This window comes from Cibotium barometz, chromosome 11, assembly GCF_041138505.1.
Source record: "Cibotium barometz isolate CiBa-2024 chromosome 11, ASM4113850v1, whole genome shotgun sequence".
Classification (NCBI taxonomy): Eukaryota; Viridiplantae; Streptophyta; class Polypodiopsida; order Cyatheales; family Cibotiaceae; genus Cibotium; species Cibotium barometz.
This window is the reverse complement of record NC_141056.1, coordinates 14766218-14793108: the sequence shown is the minus strand read 5'-3', so window position 1 is coordinate 14793108 and position 26891 is coordinate 14766218. Positions and strand designations below refer to the sequence as shown.

Sequence of the window (26891 nt, the reverse complement as noted above, 5' to 3'; positions counted from 1 at the left end):
CTTGTGGCTACATATCGATCAACCCCTAAAGATCATATAAATATGTTTTTCTTATCCCCTAACAATTGCATTATAATTGAGATACATGAAAGCACTTTTGAACTTCTAAACACTACATAGTATTTTGCCAAACTCATATAAAAATACCCTAGTTTAATATGTAATAATAGTGTCATTAGGTAAATCATGAATGTGTATCTTTTAGGTGTCTTTAAATTGGTTTCTCCACTATAGTAGCATTTTGCTAAACTCATATAAAAATACCCTAGTTTAATATGTAATATTAGTGTCATTAGGTAAATCATGAATTTGTATCTTTTACATGTCTTTAAATTGGCTTCTTCACTATAGACCGACTCCATGTTTTGCCTTGCAAATTTATGATCCTCTTTACAAATAAGTTAGGAATTTAAAGTTTTGATTTATGTATTTACAAATAAGTTAAGACTTTAAAGTTTTGGTTTGTGTATAATTCATTGTCTTTCCATACCTACTCTCCTTCACTATTCTTTGTGCACCATCATAATTCCACAAAGTGAAAGAATGAGATATTTACAAAGAAAGCACTACATATATTAATTCTTAGATTAAAAGGCTAGATTGACTAAAGGGCCATACAAAAAAACCATGGAAGTCTAAAACCTTCCATATGTTATGAATACCTTTTTGAATCACTTCTTTAAAATGTTTACATTTTGGAAGCACTTCTTTTAAATGTTTACCTTTTTTGAGCTATTTTGTTCAATAATTATTTTATTTTTTCCTCCTTGAGAAAAGGTTTTACTCACTTTCAAGTTGAGTAAATCAATCAAACTACTTCACTTATATTATACAAACCTCTTTTGACCTTCTTGTTATGTCATTTTGTTATTCCTCACGGAACTAGCTATTAGATGGTACATGACATGCTTGCTTTCTTCTCTAATGTATTCTTTCAATCAACAAGTATTTTTACCATGTTTTTCAACATGGCACCTAGCTGCCTTGTTGTAGATGGGAAAATTCATGCTAGCTTCCTTAATAAACATGTACACAACGTGGAGATTCTTGAATTTAAAGATGCGAAGACATCCCACTCAAGCATGATTGAGATTAGGGGTGAGGTCTTTGATTTTCATGAGGGATTATTGAAATCAAAAGAAATTGTTAAGCAAGTTAGTAATAGTTCATTTAGGAAATTTAGGGGGAGAGGGGGGGTGTTAGGTAGGGTTGGTTTTTAATAGTTGCCATGTCTATTTTGGGGAAATTTGATGGTCATTTACTTGTAAAAATTACAAGGGAAAGTTGAAAATTCCAATGCAAAATATTAAAAACACATATATTGCTTCGGCCTCTCGTCAGCTTTGAAGGAAGTGGTGAGAACACGAAAGGTCCAATGTTTTCATTTCTTCTTTTTTGACATTCTTGAGAACAACCAAAGATGTGAAAAAGAATATTGTATTTAGGGATTCTTGAGATTAACATAATGAGTGATCTAATCGAGAATGATTGCAAATTGGGAACACGTGATCCAAGAAGGTTGAGTGGCAAAGTGGAACAAGTCACCTACAAGTTGAGCTTGGAGTTTAAGAACTTAGCCTAATAATAAAATAAGATCAAAATTCATTAGCCTAATAAAATAAAATAGACTAAAATCAATATTTATATTCTTGCACCTAAGGTTGACCCCCCCCATAACGAAAATCAAATCGAATTTTTCTTGTACCTAAGGTTGCCCCACCCACAACGCGTAGTATAATTTGCTTACCTTCCAAAACCAACCCACATTCTCTGTCCCACGACGCGTTTACTTCATCTCTCCTTTGTGCTTCTCCTGCAGCAGCTCGCCTCTTGCGAGGTTCACCGAAGCATCATCACCAAACAGATCTGTCCTCCTTTTCATCGATTCTCCTTCTGATCTCCATCGCCATTGCACCTGCATGGCCTCTAAGAGGATTCTCAAGGAGTTGAAGGATCTGCAGAAGGACCCTCCCACATCATGTAGCGCAGGTAAGGCTCAGGCTTTTCTTTTCACTGTCTGTATGGATGTAAATGAAATGAGAGGAAGATCTGCTGTAGTGCTATGTCTGATGGCCTGGTCGTGGCTAGGGTAGGGTCACCATGCCAGGGTTTGTAAGATCTAAAGGGCTGGTAGTTAGGTAGGGTATAATCATCATGTGTTATTATGGCTTGCTCGTCAGGGCTGACCTCAGCAAGTCAGGGCAAGATCTTCATGCCTTGTTATGGCCTGATTTAGTTGACTTGGGGTTGGATGTGTCTTTTCTCAACAGTTCAGTGAAATGATTGTTATATTCGCCTAGTGTTCTCCGTAGGTCTTAGATGATGGCAACAACACCAATTGCATGGAAAATTTCATGTCTTTGGGAAGTTAGGGCTTTAGTACAGTAGGTCTTCTTATCAGGGCCATAATACTGTCATGTATGATGCTTAACACCCATGGCAGTGCGTATGATCTGTTTATAATTAAATGCCTATGTTTCATGCCTTTTTCATGCTTGATTTATCATGTTGGTTTCCTTTATGGTGGTGGTGTTCGCCTTCACACCAACTTGATTTATCATGTTGGTACCATTTATGTACAATGGCTGAGATGCCAGCTAATTATGGTTTCATTGTGGCAGGCCCTGTTGCTGAGGATATGTTCCATTGGCAAGCAACTATCATGGGCCCTCCAGACAGTCCCTATACTGGAGGCGTGTTTTTGGTTACCATTCATTTTCCTCCGGATTACCCTTTCAAACCTCCCAAGGTATTCGACGAGTCATGTTTGTGTGGGCATTTTGGTGCCTATATTTGTAGTTTTACATGCTTTTTGTTATGTATTTGGCAGATAATCATTGGGCAGGGTTTGCTCATGTGCTCTAGTTCTTTTTCCACTGAATGTATGCAGGTATCTTTTCGCACAAAAGTTTTCCACCCAAATATAAATAGCAATGGAAGCATATGCTTAGATATCTTGAAGGAGCAGTGGAGTCCTGCTCTAACCATTTCAAAGGTATGCTCTCATCAAGTGACCATGTGAACTGTTGTCCATTATAGCATGAAAGTTGATCTGTAAACTTGGTTTTTGTTATGCTACTGTTGCAGGTTTTGCTTTCCATCTGCTCCTTACTCACTGACCCAAACCCAGATGATCCTCTTGTACCTGAGATAGCTCACATGTATAAAACTGACAGGGCAAAGTACGAAACGACTGCAAGAAATTGGACTCAGAAGTATGCAATGGGTTGAAATACAATGGTTGGTGAGCACGAGATTGCTCATTGGTACCGATGGATTCATATGAATGGCCCATGGTGACACATTGTGTGTTGAATCATTGACAGACAGACAATCTATTTTTGATATTCACATGTGCATATCTGGCTATCCTGAGTATCGGTGTCATATGTGGGAAAGTGGGGTCATTCTATTGTGCTTTGACCAAGTTGTGCATATTAATTGTGTCCTGGCTCTCCTGTTTCCAAGTTTGAGTATTGGTGTTATATGTGGGAAAGTGGGGTCATTCCAGTGTGCTTTGACCAAGTTGTGCATATTAATTTACCTTCCAGAACGCTTCCTTCTCTTCTAGAGTGAGCCATGTCTCTCTGACTGTTGCAGTGATAATGTTCCCGAAATTTTAATTTAAATGTTGCCATGTCTGTCTGACTGTTGCCCTAAATCCAGATTCCGGCCATAAGTTTGATACCTCAAGAGTCACTACCCCATAAGACTATTGTTAACCTTGCAGAGGCAACATTTACTTAATTTCCTTCTTGTTGCAAGTTGGGACAGGGTTAGACTTATCGCAATTTTCTTGTGTACGTGTTATATTCTTATAAGCTTGCTATTTGTTCATTGGACCCACTTCTGAAATTACACGGGGATTTGCATTGCTTTGATTGTCCTAGAAACATCAGATACAGTCCAGAGCTTCACTCATGTTAGATATGCTGTGGACCAGAGCAGAATGAGAGCAAATAGATTTCTCCTCCAGCCATGACTGACTTCACTGCACATGGTGCTCTCTTATAAGTTTTACTCGCCTACACCAACCTTTAAGAAATTATATATTCAACAATCCTATGCACCGTCCTCACCATATGCGTATATAAGAGAACCTTATTTTGGTCTTACCTCACCCATGGATTTCATGGCTTCCTACCTTTGATTTACTCTCTTTACCTCCCTGCTCACGCTCATTCTTCCCCATATGCGTATATAAGAGACCTTATTTTGGTCTTACCTCGCCCATGGATTTCATGGCTTCCTATCTTTGATTTACTCTCTTTACCTCCCTGCTCACGCTCATCTTCCCTCCTCTTGTTCACAATCAGGTGGCCACCTGAAGTTCATAGCATTGCAGCCTGTTGCTCTTATTGCCTCTCCTCACCATCACCACCTTGGCAATGGGGTTATACCCTATTACATGCTCGTGGTCACCACCTCCCTTTTGCCCTCTTATCGCCTTTCTCGGAGAGCGCAAAGCAAGTGGACAATCAAATGCTCAACTCCAATGTAGACTTTCTTGCAATAGAATTTCCTATCTCTAGGGGTCTGCCCGATCGATGAAAGATGGTGTAGAATCTTTTGCCAATCTTTATCAGCTGAGTAGAATAAGGGCATCTAACAACTTTGCTAGTCACATGACTTACTAGAATCTCCCATGGAGAGAGCCAAAAGAGTTAACTTTGAAGTTTCAACACATCAAAGATCAAAGTCCATTGGTTCTATGCAAAGTATGTGGGAAGCATAGTGGCTGTTTTGGTCAAGACATGATAATGAATATTGAGAATATTCAGCCCACCATGCATTTTGGGGGGGGTAAATACAATCAAATTTTGTCAAACTTGTCTTTTCTTTTGTTAGAAGTCTTCCAAAAGGTTTCCATCATTTGAGACAAAAAAGAATTAAGCTGTGTTTTTGTTCCACACCAAGAGTGGGAGGAAAAATTGTATGTATGCCATAAGAATTGATTGAGACAAACAAGCAAAGGTCATGTAGATAAATGCTAGTAATCCAGCTCTACATGAAGTTTTTGCATAACCCAATGCTTGGCATCTTCAAAAGAAATATTCTAGCCCAATGGAATAGCACACTATCTCATGTGACGCAAATAGCACACTATCTCATGTGGTTGGCATATAATTCTCGGCTACAAGAAAGCATGCCAATTTACTTGTTTGAGAGGCAATAAAGTAGACTTCTAAAAGTTGATAAAAAGCATTGTTGCTTCTCCAAACAAATGTGATGCTTGCATGAGACATTGCACAGCCTCTCTCCTGTTTTTTGGAAAAAAGAAAGAGTCATCAGCTTAGGCTTGAGCATTGAGATTTGCCTCTATTAGGCAATTTCAGATCATGAAGATGATCTTGTTCATAGAGCACATCCATATAAACAATTTGAGGATGAGTAGCAAAAGCATATATCAATGCACTCAAGGGCATCCTTGCTTGATTGAGCAACCCAATACCCATTGAGAAGACAATCCTTTTCCTAGGATACAATGAGCTCTGCTATCCTTGTATAGCCAATAAATAACATTTTGCATTTTAGTGCCAAAACCAAGCTTTTACATAACTATATAAATGTAATCCCATTGTGTCAAAAGCCTTGGCTATATCAACTTGTAGTAAGAGCACTTCTTGGTTAGTGTATTGGGCATAACCATATAAATGTAATCCCACTGAATTGTGTCAAAAGCCTTGGCTATATCAACTTGTAGTAAGAGCACTTCTTGGTTAGTGCATTTGGCATATTTAATACCCACATAAGGATTACAAATACTGTCTATGATTTGTCGTCGAGGAACAAATCCATATTGTGTCGGGTGCAGGCCTTTATGCAGAACTTTTGACAATCTATGAGTAAGCATTTTGGTGATAATCTTGTAGATTACTGGCATTAATGTGATAGGTTGCCAATCTGATAGGTTTGTACAGAGATTTCTTTTAGGCACGAGTTTTACAAGTCTCTCTTACCACGATGAGGGCATAATGCCTCCTATCCAAGATTGATTCATCATGAGTAAAAGACAGTCTGCAAGTTGATCCTAGAATTGTAAAAAAATCTACTGTCAAACCATCCCAGCCAAGGAATTTCCATCTTCCCAAATATGTAATTGCCTTATTCAATTCACATTTCCAATTGATCGGCTTTCTCATGATCCATAATCGCTTGAACATCAGAGACAGTCATTCTACTCGAGCTTGCATCACATTTTGAGTCGGAGCAACAAAAACATGGCAAAAATGATAGACATTCAATTCCAATTGATATAAGGGTGGAAGCATGAATATGTGTACCAAAAAGTTGTGTCCCGGACAATGCTATTTGGGTAGTGAACTAGCTCTTTGAAAGGTGTAAAGCTAGATTTCAAGAAATCCATTTTACTCTACAAAAAAGACCTCACAATTTTAACTTTTACATTTTACAATTCATGATTCCCTTCTCCCATGTCGCGGGCTGGAGTTTCTTTCTATTTCTCTCTCTCCCTCTCTCTCTCTCACGCTCGTGTGCCCACACATAAACAAAGCTTGCATTTCTCTCTCTCTCTCTCTCTCTCTCTCTCTCTCTCTCTCTCTCTCTCTCTCTCTCTCACACACACACACACACACATAGAGACGACTGAATACTATCATTATTTGTTTGTCTTTGTGTTTCTCTCTCTCTCTCTCTCTCTCTCTCTCTCTCTCTCTCTCTCTCTCTCTCTCTCTCCCCCCTCCCACACACACACAGAGACGACTGAATACTCTCTTTCTTTGGTTAGAGGAAGCAAGAAACTGGGACCATGTAGAGACCGTTGATGGCAAAAGAAGAGCATAAATTTCCAAAGAGATTTTGCGGTATTTTCATCAGCGAACAAATGGAATGGACATGGCCACTAAGAAAGACAAAACGTGATGTATGCACAAATTGAAAAACTTGATGGTTGCACTCAGAATCATCAAATGTTAAAAGACCAATATATTATTCAATGTTTCCTTGGCTCTTGGCCGAAACAGAGTTACATAGGTGTATTTTGGGATAATAAATCACCGTCATCAGTATAGCTTTTAGGAGCATCATTCTCAGGAGCAGTGTCAGCACCAGCAATGGTCTCTGTCACTTCAGCAATAGTATTCTTCATACTTTCCACACACACAGGTCTTTCCTTAGGAGCTTTCTTGAGCCTCTTAGATGATGCTTTCTCACGACTTGGTTTCTTTCGCTTTGCCTGTGTCAAGCTTTCTTGTAAGGTGTCCTCACATGCTTCATTGACAAAAACTTCCTGCACATAGACAGCATGGCATTTTAGGCAAGAAACTTGGCACCAAGCACAATATTTTACATTACACAAGCTAAACTGTAAGAATCCTCCTCCGCCTGAATATTGAATAAGCCTTTACTTCAGTCCCTTGTAATTTATGCTTAAATTAAAATGTTTTTTAAGCATATCTCTCTCTCTCCCCCAAAGAATGGTCATTCCTATGACCAATTCTATATTCAAATGATGCTTCTCATGGAGCAATTCTTAATTCTAAAAGTAAACTCTATGCTTGTCAAATTTGAGGCCAAAGGCGTGGCTTTTTAATGTTTTTATATTACTTAAATTATGATAAACTTAGGGATTAAATCCATAAATTGGACATTGATCCAAATGATAGTTATTTTATCATATTGTATTAACTAAACCTTATGCTTTTCAAATTTATTGAAAATTATTAGTAATAGTAGCGGAGCTATGGCAAAATTTTTAGAAAAATAACACACAAATTATTATCATGCATAATATGAAAAGAGGACTTCCTACCATATTCTAGGATTAGTCATCCTAGGTTAATTGAATGATTCTTATCATAACCATGGAAAAATTGATTTTTAATGTTTATGCATTTATCTGAAGGGAATCCTTGTTAGAACTAAATCGAATGAAATTGGTTAGACTACGAGAGGAACGGACAGTAAACCTACTTGTCCATCTCTCGATCTAAATTAAGCAAAAACTTCGTGATCGATTTCAGTTCCTAAATACCAAGAATAGACTACCGTTAAACTAGTTTTCCTTTGACCGAAATCACCAAGAATCTAGTTGGACAGTCAAATGGTGGGCAGATTACCCTGATGAGAGATCAAGGATCCTCATTATGAAACTAGGAATTATGGAAAAAAGGGTTTTGTGGAACCAATCTCAAACTGGGTTTTTTTACTTGTATTGGAACCTCTGTTTTTATTTAAAGGACTGTTTTACGCCAGAATGCTGGAGGAAGCATTTGGCATGTGTTTTACTAAGAGGAAGTTCGTTGCAACAGCTGGCGTGCGGGGAGTCGTCGAGGGACGTCGCGGGCAAAGCCTGCCGAGGTCTTGACTAGCCTCGGTACGGCGGTTAAAATGGTGCGCTTCCGGTACAATGGGCGAGGACCGATGAAGCGGTCCTTGAGTGAAGTGCTAGGACACCTAAGGAGGATCCTAGAGGGTTCTGACTAGGTGATGCATGGGCTCGTGGTTGCTACTAGGACACCCATGTGTGCATTGAGGAAGATTCGGATGGACTAAAGAGAAAGATTTTTGGAATCAAATTTTGATATTGGATCTCGTTGGTTGGCCAGTTGATCTTCAACGGAGAGTCAAGATGACATATTTTGTAACACAAAGGACTCAGAACTTTGGAGGATGATGATCAGTAATATTATGATTTCTATTGAAGGATTGTTTTTAAACCCAACCGAATTTGTTATAAATGGCAATTTCATATTGGGTGTGTACGTGGTATAGGGGGCCTGGGAACTCTTTTCCTCGGTACCTGGGCAAAACACAATCAAATCTTTAATTATAAAGGAATCCCACCAATACATTGGTCGGGTGGCTAACCCATGGGCTGGGGTTAGGTTGGATCGGTGTGAAACAACTAGATGCGATTAGTTACGTTAGTTAGATTAAGTCCAAAGAAGACCTTGTTCTGTGGGAAAGGATCAGCGTGGCGGGCGACTGTGCCTCGTTAAAGGAGGAAAAAAGTGGTGATTCTATGGACCAAGTGTAAGTCTCTTCTTGATGTGACCATGTGACTTCAGGTTCGGTCAGATTAGTTTGAATAGTTAAAACTTTGACCCGCTAGATTAATTCCCTCGTTAGAAGATTTTCCATGGCAGAATCACCTGTGTCTTTTCCGGGCGAGGGGAGTTTCTCCGGGCTCGGTTTCGGAGGAACCACCGGGCTAGACTCTCGTCCGGACATCCGCGGGCGAGGCCCCGACGAGTGTGGATCCTCACCCCTCGTGAGAGGCCGACGCTGGCGCCCCTGGAGGGGGGATCTCACAGCAGCTGGTATCATAGCTTTGTTGAAAGCTAATAAGGACAAATGAATTCTTATCAGAAATTTGTAATAAAAACTCCGAAAGAGCATTTACATATTGTATTTTCATTCCGTAAGCCTCATTAATGAAGATTTTATCAAAGAATTTGATGTGATAGATGGAAGTTCCACACTTATCTGGTGTTCCTGACCTCACCTAGTCATAAGACATGACTGTGTTCGCCTTCGAGCATCTCATCTCTTCCGCTACAACTCAAACGAGCCGAGCCAGACTCGCAGGCCTTTTCGAGGATCTATATTTTCTTAACCCAGCGGAGAGACGACAGCACAAGTGGTTTGTAGGGCAGTATGTCCACGCCTCTTGCGACCAGCATGCGATGCTGAGGCAGAATCTCTCTTTAGCCATGATTTTGATGAAGCTGAAAGTGATACATGGTGTTATTTTGTATCACTCAATGCCTCGAAATTTCAGACTTTCATGCCAAATCAACAGACTCCTTAGTCGCTTTATTCTTAAGGAGAAGATAGTAGCTCCCTTGGCAGTAAGGGAACGTTTGTATTAGGGCATGGCTATAGCCCAATACCGTCGTCTTTATGCGTCTCCCCGAGAAGATTTTGACTTCTAGAGAGCCGAGTTGCTCTATGTACATATTGCAACTTTTGTATAAATAAAGAAATATCAAGGATTGCCCATCTCCTTCTGTGGGCCAAGGAAGCCAGGGACCCAGAATTCAGAGACAGACTCCTTCATATCAGTCCAATCACGGTCCCCCACGCCAAAATCAGGGTGACCCCAGAAGAGTGCCAGCTCAGCTTGCAGCCTCCATGCAAAGCAGTCACCTGAACTCCCTCCCAGAATTGGAACAACCAGAGAGAGAGAGAGTTCCACCCCCCCAGACTGTAGCAGCCAGAGCTGTCACTATAACTGATGAAGTGGAGGAAGAGAAAGGGCAGATCTATGCAGCAATAGAGCATCAGGGGAATAACCGCCAATTCTCAGTTCTCCAAACTCCAGCAGAGTACCAGGGTAAGCAATTAAGCTTTTGATTGATTCAGGCAGTACTCATTCTTTTATTTCCCCAGGATGTCTACATAAATTAGTCCTAAATAAAAAATCAGGGAAACCTATGCACAAGTGGAATTGGCCCGTGGAAGGATTCTTTTCACACACCTTGAGACAGACCTTATTCAGTTTAGTCTAGATGGGAACGTAGCAGAGTGCCAATTCAGAGTCCTATCCTTGGGAGTCTATGATGGAATCCTTGGAATGGATTGGCTCCATAAGAATCAAGCTGATATTCATTGTCATCACAAAGGAACCATCTCTTTCCTTGACCTTCACGGGAATAAAGTTCAAGGAACTAGAATTTTCGGATCCCCAGTGCTACAATTAGTCAAGGCTTCCAAATTATTAAAAGGGCTCAGAAAGAGGCAAGCTGTTTATGTCGTTAACATAAAATGCAAGGCTAAAGAACCAGAGTGGTTAAGTGAGTATACAGATGTGTTTCCTAAAGAGCTGATTGAGATGCCTCCGTCTCGTGAAGTAGATCATGAGATCGAGTTAAACCTCGGAGCTCAGCCAGTGGCCCAGCGTGCATACAAAATGCCAGTCCCTGAAGCCATAGAACTTAAGGAATAGTTAAGATAACTGCTAGAGCAGGGATTCGTCAGACCTAGTGTCTCACCTTGGGGTGCACCCGTTCTCTTTCAAAAGAAGAAAGATGGAACGTTAAGACTCTCTATTGACTACAGAGGATTGAATCGATCAACAATTAAGAATAAGTATCCTATTCCTAAGATTGATGAACTTCTAGATCGGTTAAGTGGGACCCAAATGTTCACAAAGATGTATCTCAAATTCGGGTACTACTACATCAGAAACAAGGAGCAGGACATCCCAAAAATAGCATTCAATACTCGCTATGGGCATTATGAGTTCACAGTCATGCCGTTTGGATTGACTAATGCCCCGGCGACATTTAATCGTCTTATGCAGGATATTCTCAGAGAATACTTGTATGATTTTGTTCTTGTCTTCTTTGATGATATCTTGGTATACTCAAAGAATGCTGTAGATCATGAAGATCATCATGTGCATAAGGTCCTGGAAATCCTAAGGAAACACCAACTCTTTGCAAAAAAGAGCAAGTGTTCTTTCTCTGTTGACCAGGTGGAATACTTGGGATTCATAGTATCAAAGGATAGGATTTCTCCTAACCCCACAAAGATCCAAGCAATCATAGAATGGCCGGAACCCAAGACAGTAAAGGAAGTCAGAGGATTTAGGATTAACCGGATGGTATAGGATGTTTATACCTAGGTATGCTCAGATAGCATCCCCCTTAACTAACCTTCTCAAGAAGAGTACACTTTTTTAGTGGACTGCAATGTGTCAGAGTGCCTTTGATAAGCTGAAGACAGCCTTAGTAACCAACCCTGTCCTTAAATTGCCAGATTTTACCAAATCCCTTTGAGGTAGTTTACTGATGCCATAGGCGGTGCTCTTATGCAGGAAGGTCATGCAGTGGCCTATGAATCTAGAAAACTTAGAACACATGAGAGAAATTATGATGTCCCATGACTTGGAGTTACTCTCACTAGTTTATGCTCTGAAGTTGTGGAGACATTATCTTTTGGGACAAAGGTTCACCTTGATATGACAAATCATCAAAGTCTGAAGTGGATCTTTACCCAAAGGGATCTCAATATGCGTCAAAGGAGATGGATGCAGACCCTATAGGAATTTGATTTTGAAATTAAGTATCGGTCGGGAAGAAAATGTGGTGGCAGATGCATTCAGCAGAAAAGCCTCCTTGCTTGCAATTACAGTGGTGTCAAATCCATTGATCAGTGAAGCAAAGGAGAGAATCATGTAGGACAAATTCTTTGCCCCTATTGCTACCCTTCTGATGTAAGAAAGCAAGACTCCTCAATCAGGAAATGAGTCGAGTTCTTGGGTACAAATTGGATGAAGGATGCATGTATTATAATAATCGGCTCTGTATCCCCAATGATGAGAGAATAAAGGGAAGAATTCTGAGACAAGCCCATGATAGCCTGATAGCTAGATATCCAGGGTTTATAAAAACCTATATGTCTGTGAAGAAAAGCTTCTTTTGGCCAGGACTCAAAAAGGATGTACTTGATCGTGTGCGGAAATGCTTAATGTGTCAAAGGGTCAAGGCAGAGAGAGTCAAGATGCCAGGTAAACTGCAGCCTCTAGACATTCCACAGATGAAGTGGGAATGTATCAGTATGGACTTTGTCACTGGATTACATTCAGTGCAATCAGGTTACAACTCCATTTTTATGGTAGTTGACAGGCTAACCAAAGTTGCCCATCTGATTCCAGTGAAAGAAACATACACTGCAATGGATGTTGCCTGAGTTTTTCTTAAAGAGATCTTCAGATTGCATGGCTTACCCAGGAGGATAGTAAGTGATAGAGATCCCAAATTCACATTGAAATTCTGGACTGCATTCTTCGAAGCAGTAGGAACTTTCTTAGATCTTAGCACAGCCTATCACCCCGAAACAGATGGTCAGATTGAAAGAGTAAATCAGGTAATAGAAGATATCCTTCGGTCATGCTGCGGGCAGGGAACCCAAGAAGTGGTTAAGCCATTTGCATCTGGTTGAATTTGCATCTGGTTGAATTTGCTTACAATGCTTCTTATCATTGAAGCATTGGGATGAGTCCTTTCCAAGCTTTGTATGGGCAAGATTGCATAACACCGTTGACTTGGTCTGAACCATTGATCAGAGTCGAGATGTCCAAACAAATGCTTGATGACATGGACCAGCAGATGTAATCAATCCGTAAAGATATGAAGGTAGCCCAAGATAGGCAAAAGCAGTATGGAGATAAAAAGAGATCAGAGAGAGAGTTTGAAGAATCAGATATGGTCTTCATTCGAGTGTGACCAAAGAGAAGTTCCTTATCTTTAGGTAAGTACAAGAAGCTCTCTCCCAGATACTACGGGCCATATGCTATTATAAATAAAGTGGGCGATCAAGCCTACAAACTTCTTCTGCCTCCCCATCTCAAGGTACATGATGTAATCCATGTCAGTTTGCTTAAGAAATATATATCCAGCCCGAGTCACATGCTTGATGAATGAGCAAATGATTTCTTCGACTCAAGGCCAGATGGTAAATAAATTTTCCAAGGTGCATTAGGAATCAATTAAAAATGATTTAAAAGACGACAGCCTAAGGGTTAAGATTTTCTAAAAAATTTGGATTATGGTCCAATTAAGGTTCCTATGGACCAATAAGATTAATCCAAGTGTTGGGATGAGATAAATCTAATGAATAAAAGAAAATACCCAAAAATGAGTAAATGCCCACATAAGATGAAGAGTTGACCGAGTACAAGGTTTATTATAGTAAAAAACTATGATATATTACTAAAAAAATGAGATATTTTAGAGTAATCATTCATTTTTGATACCTTGGTAAGGAAAGGGGGAGCCTTCAAGGAGGCACCTATTTCACACATGTGAAGGAGTTTCAAATTCAAAAATATTAAGATATTTTTATCTCTCCTCTCTCCTGGATCAAACCAAATAAAAAAGGGAGCCAAACTGGTTCAAATCTTGACCAAATTCAGCCAAACTGAAGCTGAAAAATTTTAGAACTTAGTTGGACTCAATTAGTTGGACTCAGTTAGTGGCCTCCCTCACCTATAAATAGACCCTCATTCTTTTGTATTCTCATCTGTGAACTAGACCATGCTAATATTACTCTAAAATAAGCATATTTTCTATTATCCTCTAAAAATCCTCTACAAATTGGAGAGATTGGAGCTTCTCTCTCTTCAACCTTCTTTGGAGCTTTCCTCAACATACTAACCAATTGATTGGTTGGGGGCCTCTCCTAAGACTAAAGAATCAAGCAAAACAAGAGGTAAAGTGTGACTTTATGATTTTTTCTTCTTCTTCTAAATGTTTTTCACTTCTTAACCCCCCTCAAGCTTGAGAAGTATTCAATTGAATGGTTCTTCAATGTAAATAAAGCTCTCTAATGAATTTTAGTGATTAATAACATAAAGTTTACATTTATGTTTAAATTAAAATATTTTTTAAGCATATCTCTCTCTCCCCCAAAGAATGGTCATTCCTATGACCAATTCTATATTCAAATGATGCTTCTCATGGAGCAACTCTTTGCTTGTCAAATTTGAGGCCAAAGAAGTGACTTTTTAATGTTTTTATATTACTTAAATTATGATAAACTTAGGGATTAAATCCATTAATTGGACATTGATCCAAATGATAGTTATTCTATCATATTGTATTAACTAAACCTTATGCTTTTCAAATTTTTTGAAAATTATCAAAAATAGTAGCAGAGCTATGGCAAAATTTTTAGAAAAATAACACATAAATTATTATCATGCATAATATGAAAAGAGGACTTCCTACCATATTCTAAGATTAGTCATCCTAGGTTAATTGAATAATTCTCATCATAACCATGAAAATTTTGATTTTTAATGTTTATGCATAAATAGTTAATTAGGAAAAAAGAGGAATTTCTAGTAATTTCATTTTTATGATTAAAGAGAATTTCCCATGACAATGGAAATCCATGTATTCCAATGGAGAAAGAGAAAAATTTGGAATACTAAAATTATGGATATTTTATTTAAAATTAAAGAAGAATTTTAGTTAAATTTATTTTTATGCATAAATAAATTTAAATGATAAAAGAGAAATTTCCACCATATTTAGAATTCAATCATTTAAATGAGAAAAGTGGAATTTTTAGTATAATGGAATTAATGGATATTTTTATTTAACTTTTAAGAGAAAATTTAGTTAAATTTCTTTTTATACATGAAAAATTTAAATGATAAAAGAGGAATTCCCATCATAATTGGAATTAAATCATTTAAATATAAAAAGTGAAATTTTTATCATATTTGGATTAATGGACATTTTTATTCAATTTTGAGAGAAATTTTAGTTAAATTTATTTTTATGCATAGGAAAAATTTAAATGATAAAAGAGGAATTCCCAACATATTTGAAATTCAATCATTTAAATGGAAAAAGAGAATTCTTGGTATAATTGGAATATTGAATATTTTTATTTAATTTAAAGAGAAATTTTAGATAGATTTAATTTATGGTAAAAGAGAAATTTCCATGATATTTAGATTGCACCCATGAAATGAGAAAAAGAGGGATTTCAAGTTTATTAAAAAATATATATTGGTATTTAGTTAAAAGAAGAATTTTTATGATATTTAAGAAAGGAAGAATTTAAATTAATTTTTAGTGTCAAAAGATGAATTTCCACCATAATTCTACCTAGGGAATTAAGGTTGAGAAATTAAATGGTAGAAAGAATATCTTTAGATATTATATGTGGTTAAATCACTAAATTGGTAGAAAGAATATCTTTAGATATTATATGTGGTTAAATCACTAAATTGGTATTTACCCAAAATTAGATATTTATCTAAAGGGAATCCTTGTTAGAACTAAACCGAAAGAAATTGGTTAGACTACAAGAGGGACGGACAGTAAACCTACTTGTCCATCTCTCGATCTAAATCAAGCAAAAACTTCGTGTGACCGATTCCAGTTCCTAAATACAAAGAATAGACTACCGTTGAACTGAACTAGTTTTTCTTTGACCGAAATCACCAAGAATCCAGTTGGACAATCAATCAAATGGTGGGTAGATTACCCTGATGAGAGATCAAGGATCCTCATTATGAAACTAGGAATTATGGAAAAAAGGGTTTTGTGGAACCAATCTCAAACTAAGAATTTTACTTGCATTGGAACCTCTGTTTTTATTTAAAGGACTGTTTTATGCCAGAATGCTGGAGGAAGCATTTGGCATGTGTTTTACTAAGAGGATGTTCGTTTTGTTGCAACAGCTAGCGAGGAGTCGTCGAGGGATGTCGCTCGCGGCAAAGCGTGCCGAGGTCTTGACCAGCCTCGGTACAGTTAAAATAGTGCGCTTCCGGTGTACGATGGGCGAGGACCGACGAAGCGTTCCTTGAGTGAAGTGTTAGGACACCTAAGGAGGATCCTAGAGGGTTCTGACCAGGTGATGCACGGGCTCGCGGTTGCATGTGTCGAGGAATATTCAGATGGACTAAAGAGAAAGATTTTTGGAATCAAATTTTGATATTGGATCTCGTTGGTTGGCCAGCTGGTCTTCAACAAACGGAGAGTCTAGATGACATATTTTGTAACACAAAGGACTCAAAACTTTGGAGGATGATGATTAGTAATATTATGATTTCTATTGAAGGATTGTTTTAAAGCAAGCCGAATCTGTTATAAATGGCAATTTCATATTGGGTGTGTACGTGGTATGCCTACCTTAATTTTTGCATGAATCGCCAGCTAGGGGGCATGAGAACTCTTTTCCTCGGTACCCGGGCAAAACACAATCAAACCTTTATAAAGGAATCCAACCAATACAGTGGTCGGGTGGTTGGCTAACCCATGGGCTGGATCGGAGGATTCCTGTGAAACAACTAGATGCGATTAGTTATGTTAGTTAGATTAAGTCCTGAGAAGACCTTGTTTTGTGGGAAAGGATCAGCGGACTGTGCCTCGTTAAAAGGAGGAAAAAAGCAATGATTATATGGACCAAGTGCAAGTCTCTTCTTGATCTGACCATGTGACTTCAGGTTCGGTCACATCAGTTTGAGTAGTTAAAACTTTGACCCGTTAGATTAATTCCCCCGTTATAAGATTTTCCCATGGCGGAATCGCCCGGAAGGCTAGTTAAAACTTTGACCCGTTAGCTTAATTCCCCCGTTAGAAGATTTTCCCATGGCGGAATCACCCGTGCCTTCCGGGTGAGGGGAGTTTCTCCGGGCTCGGTTTCGGAGGAACCGTCGGGCTAGACTCTCGTGCAGACATCGATGGGCGAGGCCACGAGTGTGGTTCCCCGCGCGGGAGGCCGACGCTGCTTCCGCCCCGTAAGCGCCCCTGGAGGGGGATCTCACATGAACTATCAAAATGGCAACAAACCAATGCATCAGTGAATGTTTTCATAAGCATACTTTGAAATGATGAATCACCGTCTGCATGGCCAACATGCTCAGGATCATGTGCACCCTGAGATGCACACGTGACCCTCGTTTTTGGCACTTACTTTCCTTCATCGCCTTTCTGTCGCTTTGCCTTCTTCAAGAAGTCCTGCAAGGTGTCTCCACATGCTTCATCCACATTACTTGGTATCTGTCAGTCTGTACCAAGATCAAGTGAACTCTTGGGTGAAGATGCTGCCAAAACAGTAGGAAATAATTAACAACTATAAAAAAATCTAAAACTATTAACAACTAACACATCCATCAGCATGTAGACATCACACAGCTATTGGCTGCTGCCAGCAACAAAACTGTTAGGTTCCACCATTTGTTACCCATGCTATCAAGACCAACATTTTTGATAACATTTTGAACCATGGCAGAGCCTTCAATGGCAACATCCCAAGGGTCACTGACATTGGTTGCTGGTTCAAGTGTGCTCTTGAGTGGGCTGTAAACAGACCTGGTTGGGCCACTTTCAAGTGATACCCTCGTAGGTGAAGGTGCTAAAAAAATAGTAAAGAACATTATCAACTATTATTACAACTTTAAACACAAGTGCCATATTCATTACTACAATTATTAACACAACTATTAGCATAACTATTAAAACAACTATTAGAAAATATTAGCACAGCTATTAACAACTATTAACAACTATTAACAACTATTAACACATGTTTAGAATTTAGGACTTAACAACAAATATTGAAAGTTATAAGCAAAGCTATTAAAAGCTATTAGCATAGTTATTAAAAGCTACTAACATAACTATTAACAGCTATTAGCTACTAACATAGCTACTAACATAGCTATTAACAGCTATTAGCATAGGTTTAGAGTTTAGGACTTAAAGACAACCATCCTTTTGAGTTACCACAACTATTAGCACAGCTATTGACAGCTATTACCATCTATTACATAGCTATTAGAACAGCTATTGGTAGCTATAAGCGTAACATGCATATTAAAAGCCTATGCACAACTATTAGGAGATATTACTTCAACTATTAGCAGTTATTAGTAGAATTAGGACTTACCATAGCTACTAGGTCAGAAACCGCCAATGAGCGAGCAATGAACTGACACACATATCCACCACTCAAACGGTGAGCAGACAAGTGCAGTAGGGTTCAGGAAAAGATAGATTCGACTTAGCCAAGAACTTGTTCAAATTTGTGCAAAGCTTTCCTCAAATTTGTAAGAGAAGGAGAAGAATCCTCCTAAAAATTTTCCACTTTTAGTTATATTTTGTAAAACTTATAGTAGAGAAATGCCTTCTCAAAATGGTCGATTTCCTCTTCAAATTATAATAAGAAGGTTTTCACTCCAACTCAATAAAATGTATTTCCCGACCACTGAAGTGAAGGTTAAACACCAATAAACAAGCAAGCAATGAACTGACAATGACAAATAAATGATCAGAGTTCAAACAGTGTCGACGAGCAAGTAGCGAACTCTTGTGCATGCGACACCATACACACACTCGTTGTTGTTGGAATTAGGGTTAGGGTTGCAACAATGCACACACACAAGATAGAGAAGCTTGAGAGCACACAAACTCACTAGATTAGAATAAACAAATGTGTGCCAGATACAAAAGATGAGTACACACCCCAAGATGAGTAGATAAGAGGGTGTACATATGCATAGGGAAAAAAACCTCCTAGTGAGGGAAAAAGTGCCTCGGCGGTCCTAAGTGTGTTCACACACATCACTACCATATAATGCTACAAATCCCCCTTGGAGTGATGATGTGAACATTGGCCGATCAATCCTAAAAAGGCAGTAAGCCCAAAGCTTTACAAAAAGCTTCAAACTTTTCACGAAGAAGAGCCTTCGTGAATAAATCTGCCATGTTTTGACGTGTAGGCACATAGACCAAGCCGATCTTTACTGCAGAGAGAGTCTTTCCCTGATATAGTGGTAATGCACCTCAATGTGCTTAGTGCGAGCATGAAACACTGGGTTTCTTGCAACTGCTAATGTGCTCTGGCTGTCAGTGAAAATCGTAGTGCTAGACGACTGTCCAACACCCAAATCAGCCACCATAAGACGTCTGAGCCACACACATTCAATTGTAGCTGTAAAAGTTGCCTTCTTGTACTCAGGTTCACAGCTAGAAGTGGCCACTGTAGGCTGCTTCTTGCTGAGCCATGATATACATGAATCACCAAGGCGAAAGCAAAACCCACTAGTGGTGGACACTCGTGTGTGTGTCATAACATCCAGCCCAATTTGAATTACTAAAAGCATGCGGTGACTCACCCCCTTTTGGATAAAACAATCCAAAATATCGAGTGCCCTGTAAATATTGAGTGCCCTGTAAATAGCAAAAAGCCCGCTTAACAGCTTGCCAATGCTTCGTACCTGAGCTATGCATAAATCTGCTTAATTGTGAGACCGCATACGACACCCAGAGCCCGAGCACCGTATGGTCAGCACCCTCTAGGATCCTTCGTCACAGGCCACTTAGCGCTTCACTCATAGGCCGCTTCCTTGGTGCTTCATCCACTGTACCGGAAGCTCACCATTTAAATCGAACCGAGGCTGGTCAAGACCTCGGCCGACCTTGCTACACGAGACGTCCTCCGCCGTTGACTCTCCGCGTCAGCTGCTTGCTGTTGCAACTCAGTTAGGTCTCCACGACCTTATTCACAAGACGATCAAAAATGCTTCCCTAGCATTCTTGACATAAAACAGTCATTTACAAACAGGTCACAAATACAGTTTTTTTTAAATTAACTCTCGTCTTTCCACATTATCCCTCATCAGTCCACATTACTTATTCCACATTCAATTCATATGTGTACCCATTCTCATCCAATCACATCATTTGCCATCTCATCACATTAGATTCATTCACATCACATATCATTCATTCATGTCCTGATTCACATGCCATCACATCTCATCCATTCACTCATATCGATGTCACATCTTTTCACATACACATTCGCATTCATTATTCCACCTACACCTCCACATTCGTACATCCACATGCATATCCACATCTATACATCCACATCCACATCCGCATCCATACATCCACATCCCTACATCCACATCCACATTCATACATCCACATCCACATCCTCATTTGCACATCCAAATTCACATTCACATTCACACATCCACATTCGTACATCCATATCCACATCCACATTCACATCCATACATCCATATCCATACATCCACATCCACATTCATACATCCATATCCACATCCACATTCACATCCATACATCCACATTCACATTCATACATCCACATCCACATTCATACATCCATATCCACATCCACATTCATATCCATACATCCACATCCATACTTTCTAATCCACATCCACATTCATATCCATACATCCACATCCATACTTCCACATCCACATCCACATCCGTACATCCATATCCACATCCACATTCACATCCATACATCCACATCCACATCCACATCCACATCTATATCCACATCCACATTCATACATCCATATCCACATCCACATTCACATCCATACATCCACATTCACATTCATACATCCACATCCACATCCACATTCATAAATCCACATCCACATCCTCATTCGCACATCCAATTCCATATTCACATTCACACATCCACATCCTCATTCGCACATCCACATCCACATCCACATCCTCATTCGCACATCCACATCCACATCCACATCCTCATTCGCACATCCACATCCACATTCACATTCACATTCACATCCACACATCCACATCCATACATCCACACATCCACATCCATACATCCAGATCTATACATCCATATTCTTATTCACATTCACATTCATAAACATCCTCATCCACATTCCATACATCCATTTCTACATTCACATTCATACATTCACATACACCTTCACATCTATTCTTTTATAACACAACCATTCTCATCCTATCACAGCCCATACACATCTTATCACATCAGATACACTTCTTACGTCATCCCATACACATCTTATCACATCCTATCACATCCCATACGCATCTTATCACATCCTATCACATCTCATACACATCTTATCGTATCATCTCATCCAATCACATCCCGTACACATCTTATCACATCAGATACACATCTTATCACATCCGTTACACATCTTATCACATCCGATACACATCTTGTCACATCAGATACACATCTTACCACATCACTATTACATGTTATTACTATTTAATAATTTTTTTCTAGATTGATACCGATAATAGGACTTTTTTCTAAACTTCAGTCACTTGCTTGGTTTAAATTAAAGATTCTTTTCTAACGACTATTTCCATATTGCTTCTCGATTCCTCAATTGAATTTTATTTCATATTCTTCTTTTAAATAAAGGAATTCATGGGATTTATAGAAATCAATTCTACCCATATTTCTTCATTTGGTAAAAATAACCATAAATCGAATTTATACTAAAATTTTCTCGCTATATTTGGAGTAATCATTAATAAAAGTGACAAAGTAGAGATATCCCCTAATAGATGGTGTCCTCATAGGACCACATACATCACTATGTATAAGCTGTAATTTCTTAACAGCTCTCACTGATCCATCCTTTGGAAATGATGCCCGATGCATTTTACCAAGAATACACCCCTCACATACATGTCTAGTAGGGGTCTCAAGAGTTGGCAACTATCGTGCATGCCATAATTCTGTATCACTCATAACACGACTCGTAGAGACTGAACAAGCATCATGCTGCAACTTCTCAAATACATGCATCTTGTATAGGCCATGAAACAAGGTACCTAAGGTTTTGATAGAAGAACCATCATTTCTATCCTGAAATGTACATCTGTCATCCACAAATTTCACCGTCAAGCCTGACAAGGCCAAGGCTGAAACTGACAGCAAGTTCTTCTTAATGCATGGCACATGTAAACTTTAGAAAGAGTAAATGCGCCCCCATTTGCAGCAGTGAGCACAACTCTGCCAACTCCTTTGACAGGATATGAGAAACCATTTTCACATGTGACGGTTCTTCCTGCACTTGGGATTGATTAAATTCTAGAGATGAGAACAATTTTTTTTGTGACGTAATGTGTTTAGTAGCACCACTGTCAAAGTACTAAGCATCCGATTCTCCCACTGACATGCATACATCATGAACAGAAGGGACATAACTACAATGTACAGTCCATGCCCAATCATCTTGAGCAAAACTTGCACATTCCTTATTCTTTGCACTTGGTGCAGATGCATCAGCCACAACCATGCCCGATTCTTTCTTTTTCTCCTTCTCTAGCCCTTTCTTGCACTCATGTATGTAGTGCCCTGGTTTCCTACAATAGTGACACTTACCCTTCTTTTTAGGCTTATCACCTTATTTCTTTGCATCCTTACCAGAGGATTCTGATTTTGGCTTATAGCCACCATGCAAATAAACTTTACCTTTGCCTTTCTGATTGGCAACAAAAGCTTGGTTCGCTAACTCGCACTGTTAGATTTGTTTTGGCCTAGACTGCTCTTCTTGCAAGAGTATTGAAACCAGCTCATCAAATGTAAGGGCATTTGGATTTCCCTTCATCATGAGTCTAAGGGTAGAGGCAAAACTCTGATAAGAATCTGGCAATGCATTGAGAGCTGTAGGCACCAATGTACTATCAAGATATATCTCATCCACACTAGCAAGCTGCTCCTTAAAATCTTTGATCTTGGTCAAGAAGATGTCCGTTCAGTCTCCCTCATTCATGTGCTCAGACTCCAACTCTTTTCGCACAGATATGCAACACGTGCTTCATTGCACACCTGGTATAATGTAGCAAGTGCATCCCATGCCTGTTTTGAAGTCTTACATGACCGAATATGAGGAATAATGTTACGCTTTTTTCACAGAAAGTGCAAGCGATGCATGTGCATGTGCATCTCTTCCATCCCATCTCGTTTGAGCACCAGTGGGAGGTACTGGTGGTGCATGTGGAGAGGAGCCACATCTGTATCAAATTCTACTTCTGATGTACCTGCTGCAACACCTGGTTGTATTGGTAGTTGTGAAACAGGATGAGTTTCATTCCAAGGCCTTTAGCAACAACCAGTACATGCCTCATCATATAGGACCACAATGGGTAGTTAGTCCCATCAAGTTTTTCCTCAATAGACAACATGTTGAATACATCACTACTACTAGCCACATGACTTTCTACCAAATGCAAAATCTTTCAACACAATGCAAGTATTGAGTATTCATTGAATGCAACCCTGAATGGCTGCCAACTGACTGAATCACCTACAAAGTGTATGAAAAATAACACAGAGTAGAGAATAGAGTGTTATTGGCAAAAGTATAATGTCAATGTTGTTGAAGACACTTTAGATGCTGCCGCACACCAAATCTTTGCCGCTACACAGCCTAAACACCCAAAATCAAGTGGAACCAATCCAAAATAAGGCCTCTCTAGAACGTCTGCACAGAAAGCTTGCGGTGCCCAAAACACACCCGAATCGTGCCGCCCCCGTGGACCTCGAAAATATTGTATACTTTGTATACAGTACACTATAGTATATACCTTCTTCTCCTAAGAGGCTATCTCAATCGGAGACAGAAGAACAGGGTCGTGAAGAGGGAGGCAAACTACTAGATCAAGTGTCAAGGAAGCTATCTCTGATACCAATTGTTGGAATTAGGGTTAGGTTTGCAACAATGCACACACACAAGATAGAGAAGCTTGAGAGCACACAAACTCACTAGAATAGAATAAACAAATGTATGCCAGATACAAAAGATAAGTACACACCCCAAGATGAGTAGATAAGAGGGTGTACATATGCACAGGGAAAAAACCTCCTAGTGAGGGAAAAAGTGCCCCGGTGGTCCTAAGTGTGTTCACACACATCACTACCATATAATGCTACACTCATGATTTTCACACACACACACACACATTTAAATCCTCCTTGTTTCAAAAAAAGAAAACCCACACAACATATTTAGTCTTTTAAACCACACATCATATATCATTTTGGGTAAGTTTCTAAACACTCTTATCTCTCAATTCTAGTTCAATTTGAAGACCTTGAAAAGAAAATGCACTCTCTCAAAATGACTTTAAAAACACACCCTTGGAATGGTGATCTCAAATTCTTATGATAACAAAAACGTACGTAGACAATTCATAAATAATATGACTATATGAAACACTTTTGAAGCATACTATTTAATTAAATACACACATGCATGCACGCGCACGCACACGCACACATACACACACACACACACACATACATACATACATATATATATGAATAATGTTTTGGCTAAAGCAACCAAGAGTCTACTAGTTAGAGTTGCCAACATGCAAAGCTTTCGAATAAAGAATTGACATGGACTTAAGTGTAATGTGATATAAATAGCCTCTTTAATTAATAAAGTTTTACTCTCTTTGTATTCAAAAAAGATAATAATCATGATTAAATCATGACTTTAAAACGAAAACCAAGTATGTATATTGCATCATTCACCAACTCAACGTAATGTGCAAGCTCTAAAATATTTGAATATATTAACCAAGTTGTCAAAGTCTTAACACCTTAGGGCCTATGTACTTTGAGATAAGCCTAATATGTTAGTAGAAATACCTTGCATAGATGTTTTAGACCCACATTATGTCATGAACATCTCAATATAGATAATTAGCATCTCATATTCAAGTTTGCGTACCTAATGTAGCCTAAAATTTTCCTTGTCTCAATTATAAAAATAAATTTTCTAGCCCCAAAGAAAAGTAAAAACAAGACAAATCAATGACCATCTATAGTTTCTTTTTCTCTAAGTGAGATCTACAAGGATGGTAAGGTACCTTCCACTCAATCTACTTATGTAAAACCCATACCTTCATTTTTAATAGTATTTCAATTTTATGGCTTTTTCACTCTTTTGTTAAGGAATAAATTTTCCTTAGTAGTAATGTTTTAAATAAATTCCTTATAACAAAAACCCTCCACACGATTTTATTTGATAAAAAATATTGATTATTAAAAAGTTTCTATGGTGATCATTCACAAGATATGCCCTAATTTCTAATTTTTGCCTCAAAAACACCTTTGATAAATTTAAAGCATGCTGATAATACAATATATAAATTCTTCTATATGTATTTATGTTCTATGGTTTTTATTCACACACTATGCTCTAATTTCTAATTTATGCTCCGAAAAAACCTTATATAAATTTAAAGCATGCTGAAAATATAATATCTTCTATATGTATTTGGGCTTAGCATATACATTTTTCATCAACTAAAGATATATTTAAAAATCATAAATTTAAAGCATGCTGAAAATATAATATCTTCTATATGTATTTGGGCTTAGCATATACATTTTTCATCAACTAAAGATATATTTAAAAATCACAAATTTTCTAGCTAGGTACATGATTTTTCTTCAAAACTTTTATCATGTGTCTATGCATGCAAATGAAGCATACGTAGTAGTCTCATAGAAATTTAAAATCATAGAAATTTGCTAGCTAGGTACATTTTCCTATCCATTTTTAAAACTTTTGTTAATTTTCTTTGAGCCACTTTTCTAATTAAAGCCACTTCTATGGATAAATTACAATAATGGTATGAAGTAACCTTGTGAAATTGAAGCACAAGATATGCATTCATTTTTTACAACAATATAACTAAAATAATTTCTGGTACTCACTCAGTGACTCAATTAATTCATGAACAAATCTAGATGCCTTGGTAAAATCTTTGCACAAACATCTTGGCCAATTTTTAAAAATTTGAAATCCTTACTTGGATAAGTACTCAGACAAGGGCTTGATCTATATAGCCATATCCTTAAATGAACGAGGTATTGAATCCACTTGATAAAATCTTGTATATATAATATGACAAGTGGAAATGGTAATTTGAATTGTCTATATTTAATTGATGTAGTGTTAATAACAATGTCCATGCATTCTTACTGGGTATTCCTAGTACAAATTATTATGAAACATGATTAGTGTCATATTTTTTTTACATTCTAATAAAAAAAACTTTGTTATGAAAGTTTTCTTTCTACCTTGCCCATGATCCCCCTTAGTCCTAAGGGTGTGATTATAATAAGTAAATGTGGGTATCCAAAACTTGTTCATTTACCTTGACCAACCTTACAAAATGGTGATCCTGTTAGAGGAAAAGAAAGGTTACTATTGATTTTGTGAATGATCACCATTACTTCTCAAAACTAATCAAGAGTGTCAATCGTCAATTCCTTTCTTGAACTCATGTGATGTGATAGTTTCATTTGCTAAGAGTTTTTAAGATGACATATAGTTACCAAAATTATCTTGAACTACTTTATCACTAACAAAACAACTCCTACCATGTAATATTTATATCAAATATCCATAATACTAAGATAAAAAAGTATCAATACCTAAGCTCAACATAACAAACATGATTATGTCATTCCATTGGCTCCTTAATCGAACGGATATGAAAACATGAACCAATGGGAGGAGTTTGTGCTCAAAATAAAAAAAAGAGGCCAAGTGTGCAAGTTCAGAAAGGCTATTTATATATTAATTCAAGCACCTA

General features: G+C 38.2%; 1 protein-coding gene across 1 annotated transcript; it reads left to right on the top strand.

Annotated features, from left to right (window-relative positions):
* The first annotated feature begins 1751 nt into the window (after window positions 1–1751).
* LOC147633806 (ubiquitin-conjugating enzyme E2 8-like) lies at window positions 1752–3359 on the top strand. The gene is made up of 4 exons (XM_086804863.1): window positions 1752–1989; window positions 2622–2749; window positions 2891–2995; window positions 3088–3359. The coding sequence occupies exons 1-4, from the start codon at window positions 1920–1922 to the stop codon at window positions 3229–3231; spliced, it is 447 nt and encodes a 148-aa protein (XP_086660989.1). The 5' UTR covers window positions 1752–1919; the 3' UTR covers window positions 3232–3359.
* Window positions 3360–26891: the final 23532 nt, after the last annotated feature.

Coding starts and splice junctions, on each gene's coding strand:
- LOC147633806 (XM_086804863.1), top strand. CDS start 1,920: ATGGCCTCTAAGAGGATTCTCAAGGAGTTGAAGGATCTGCAGAAGGAC. Junction 1,990..2,621: donor TCCCACATCATGTAGCGCAG/GTAAGGCTCAGG, acceptor TCATTGTGGCAG/GCCCTGTTGCTGAGGATATG. Junction 2,750..2,890: donor ACCCTTTCAAACCTCCCAAG/GTATTCGACGAG, acceptor GAATGTATGCAG/GTATCTTTTCGCACAAAAGT.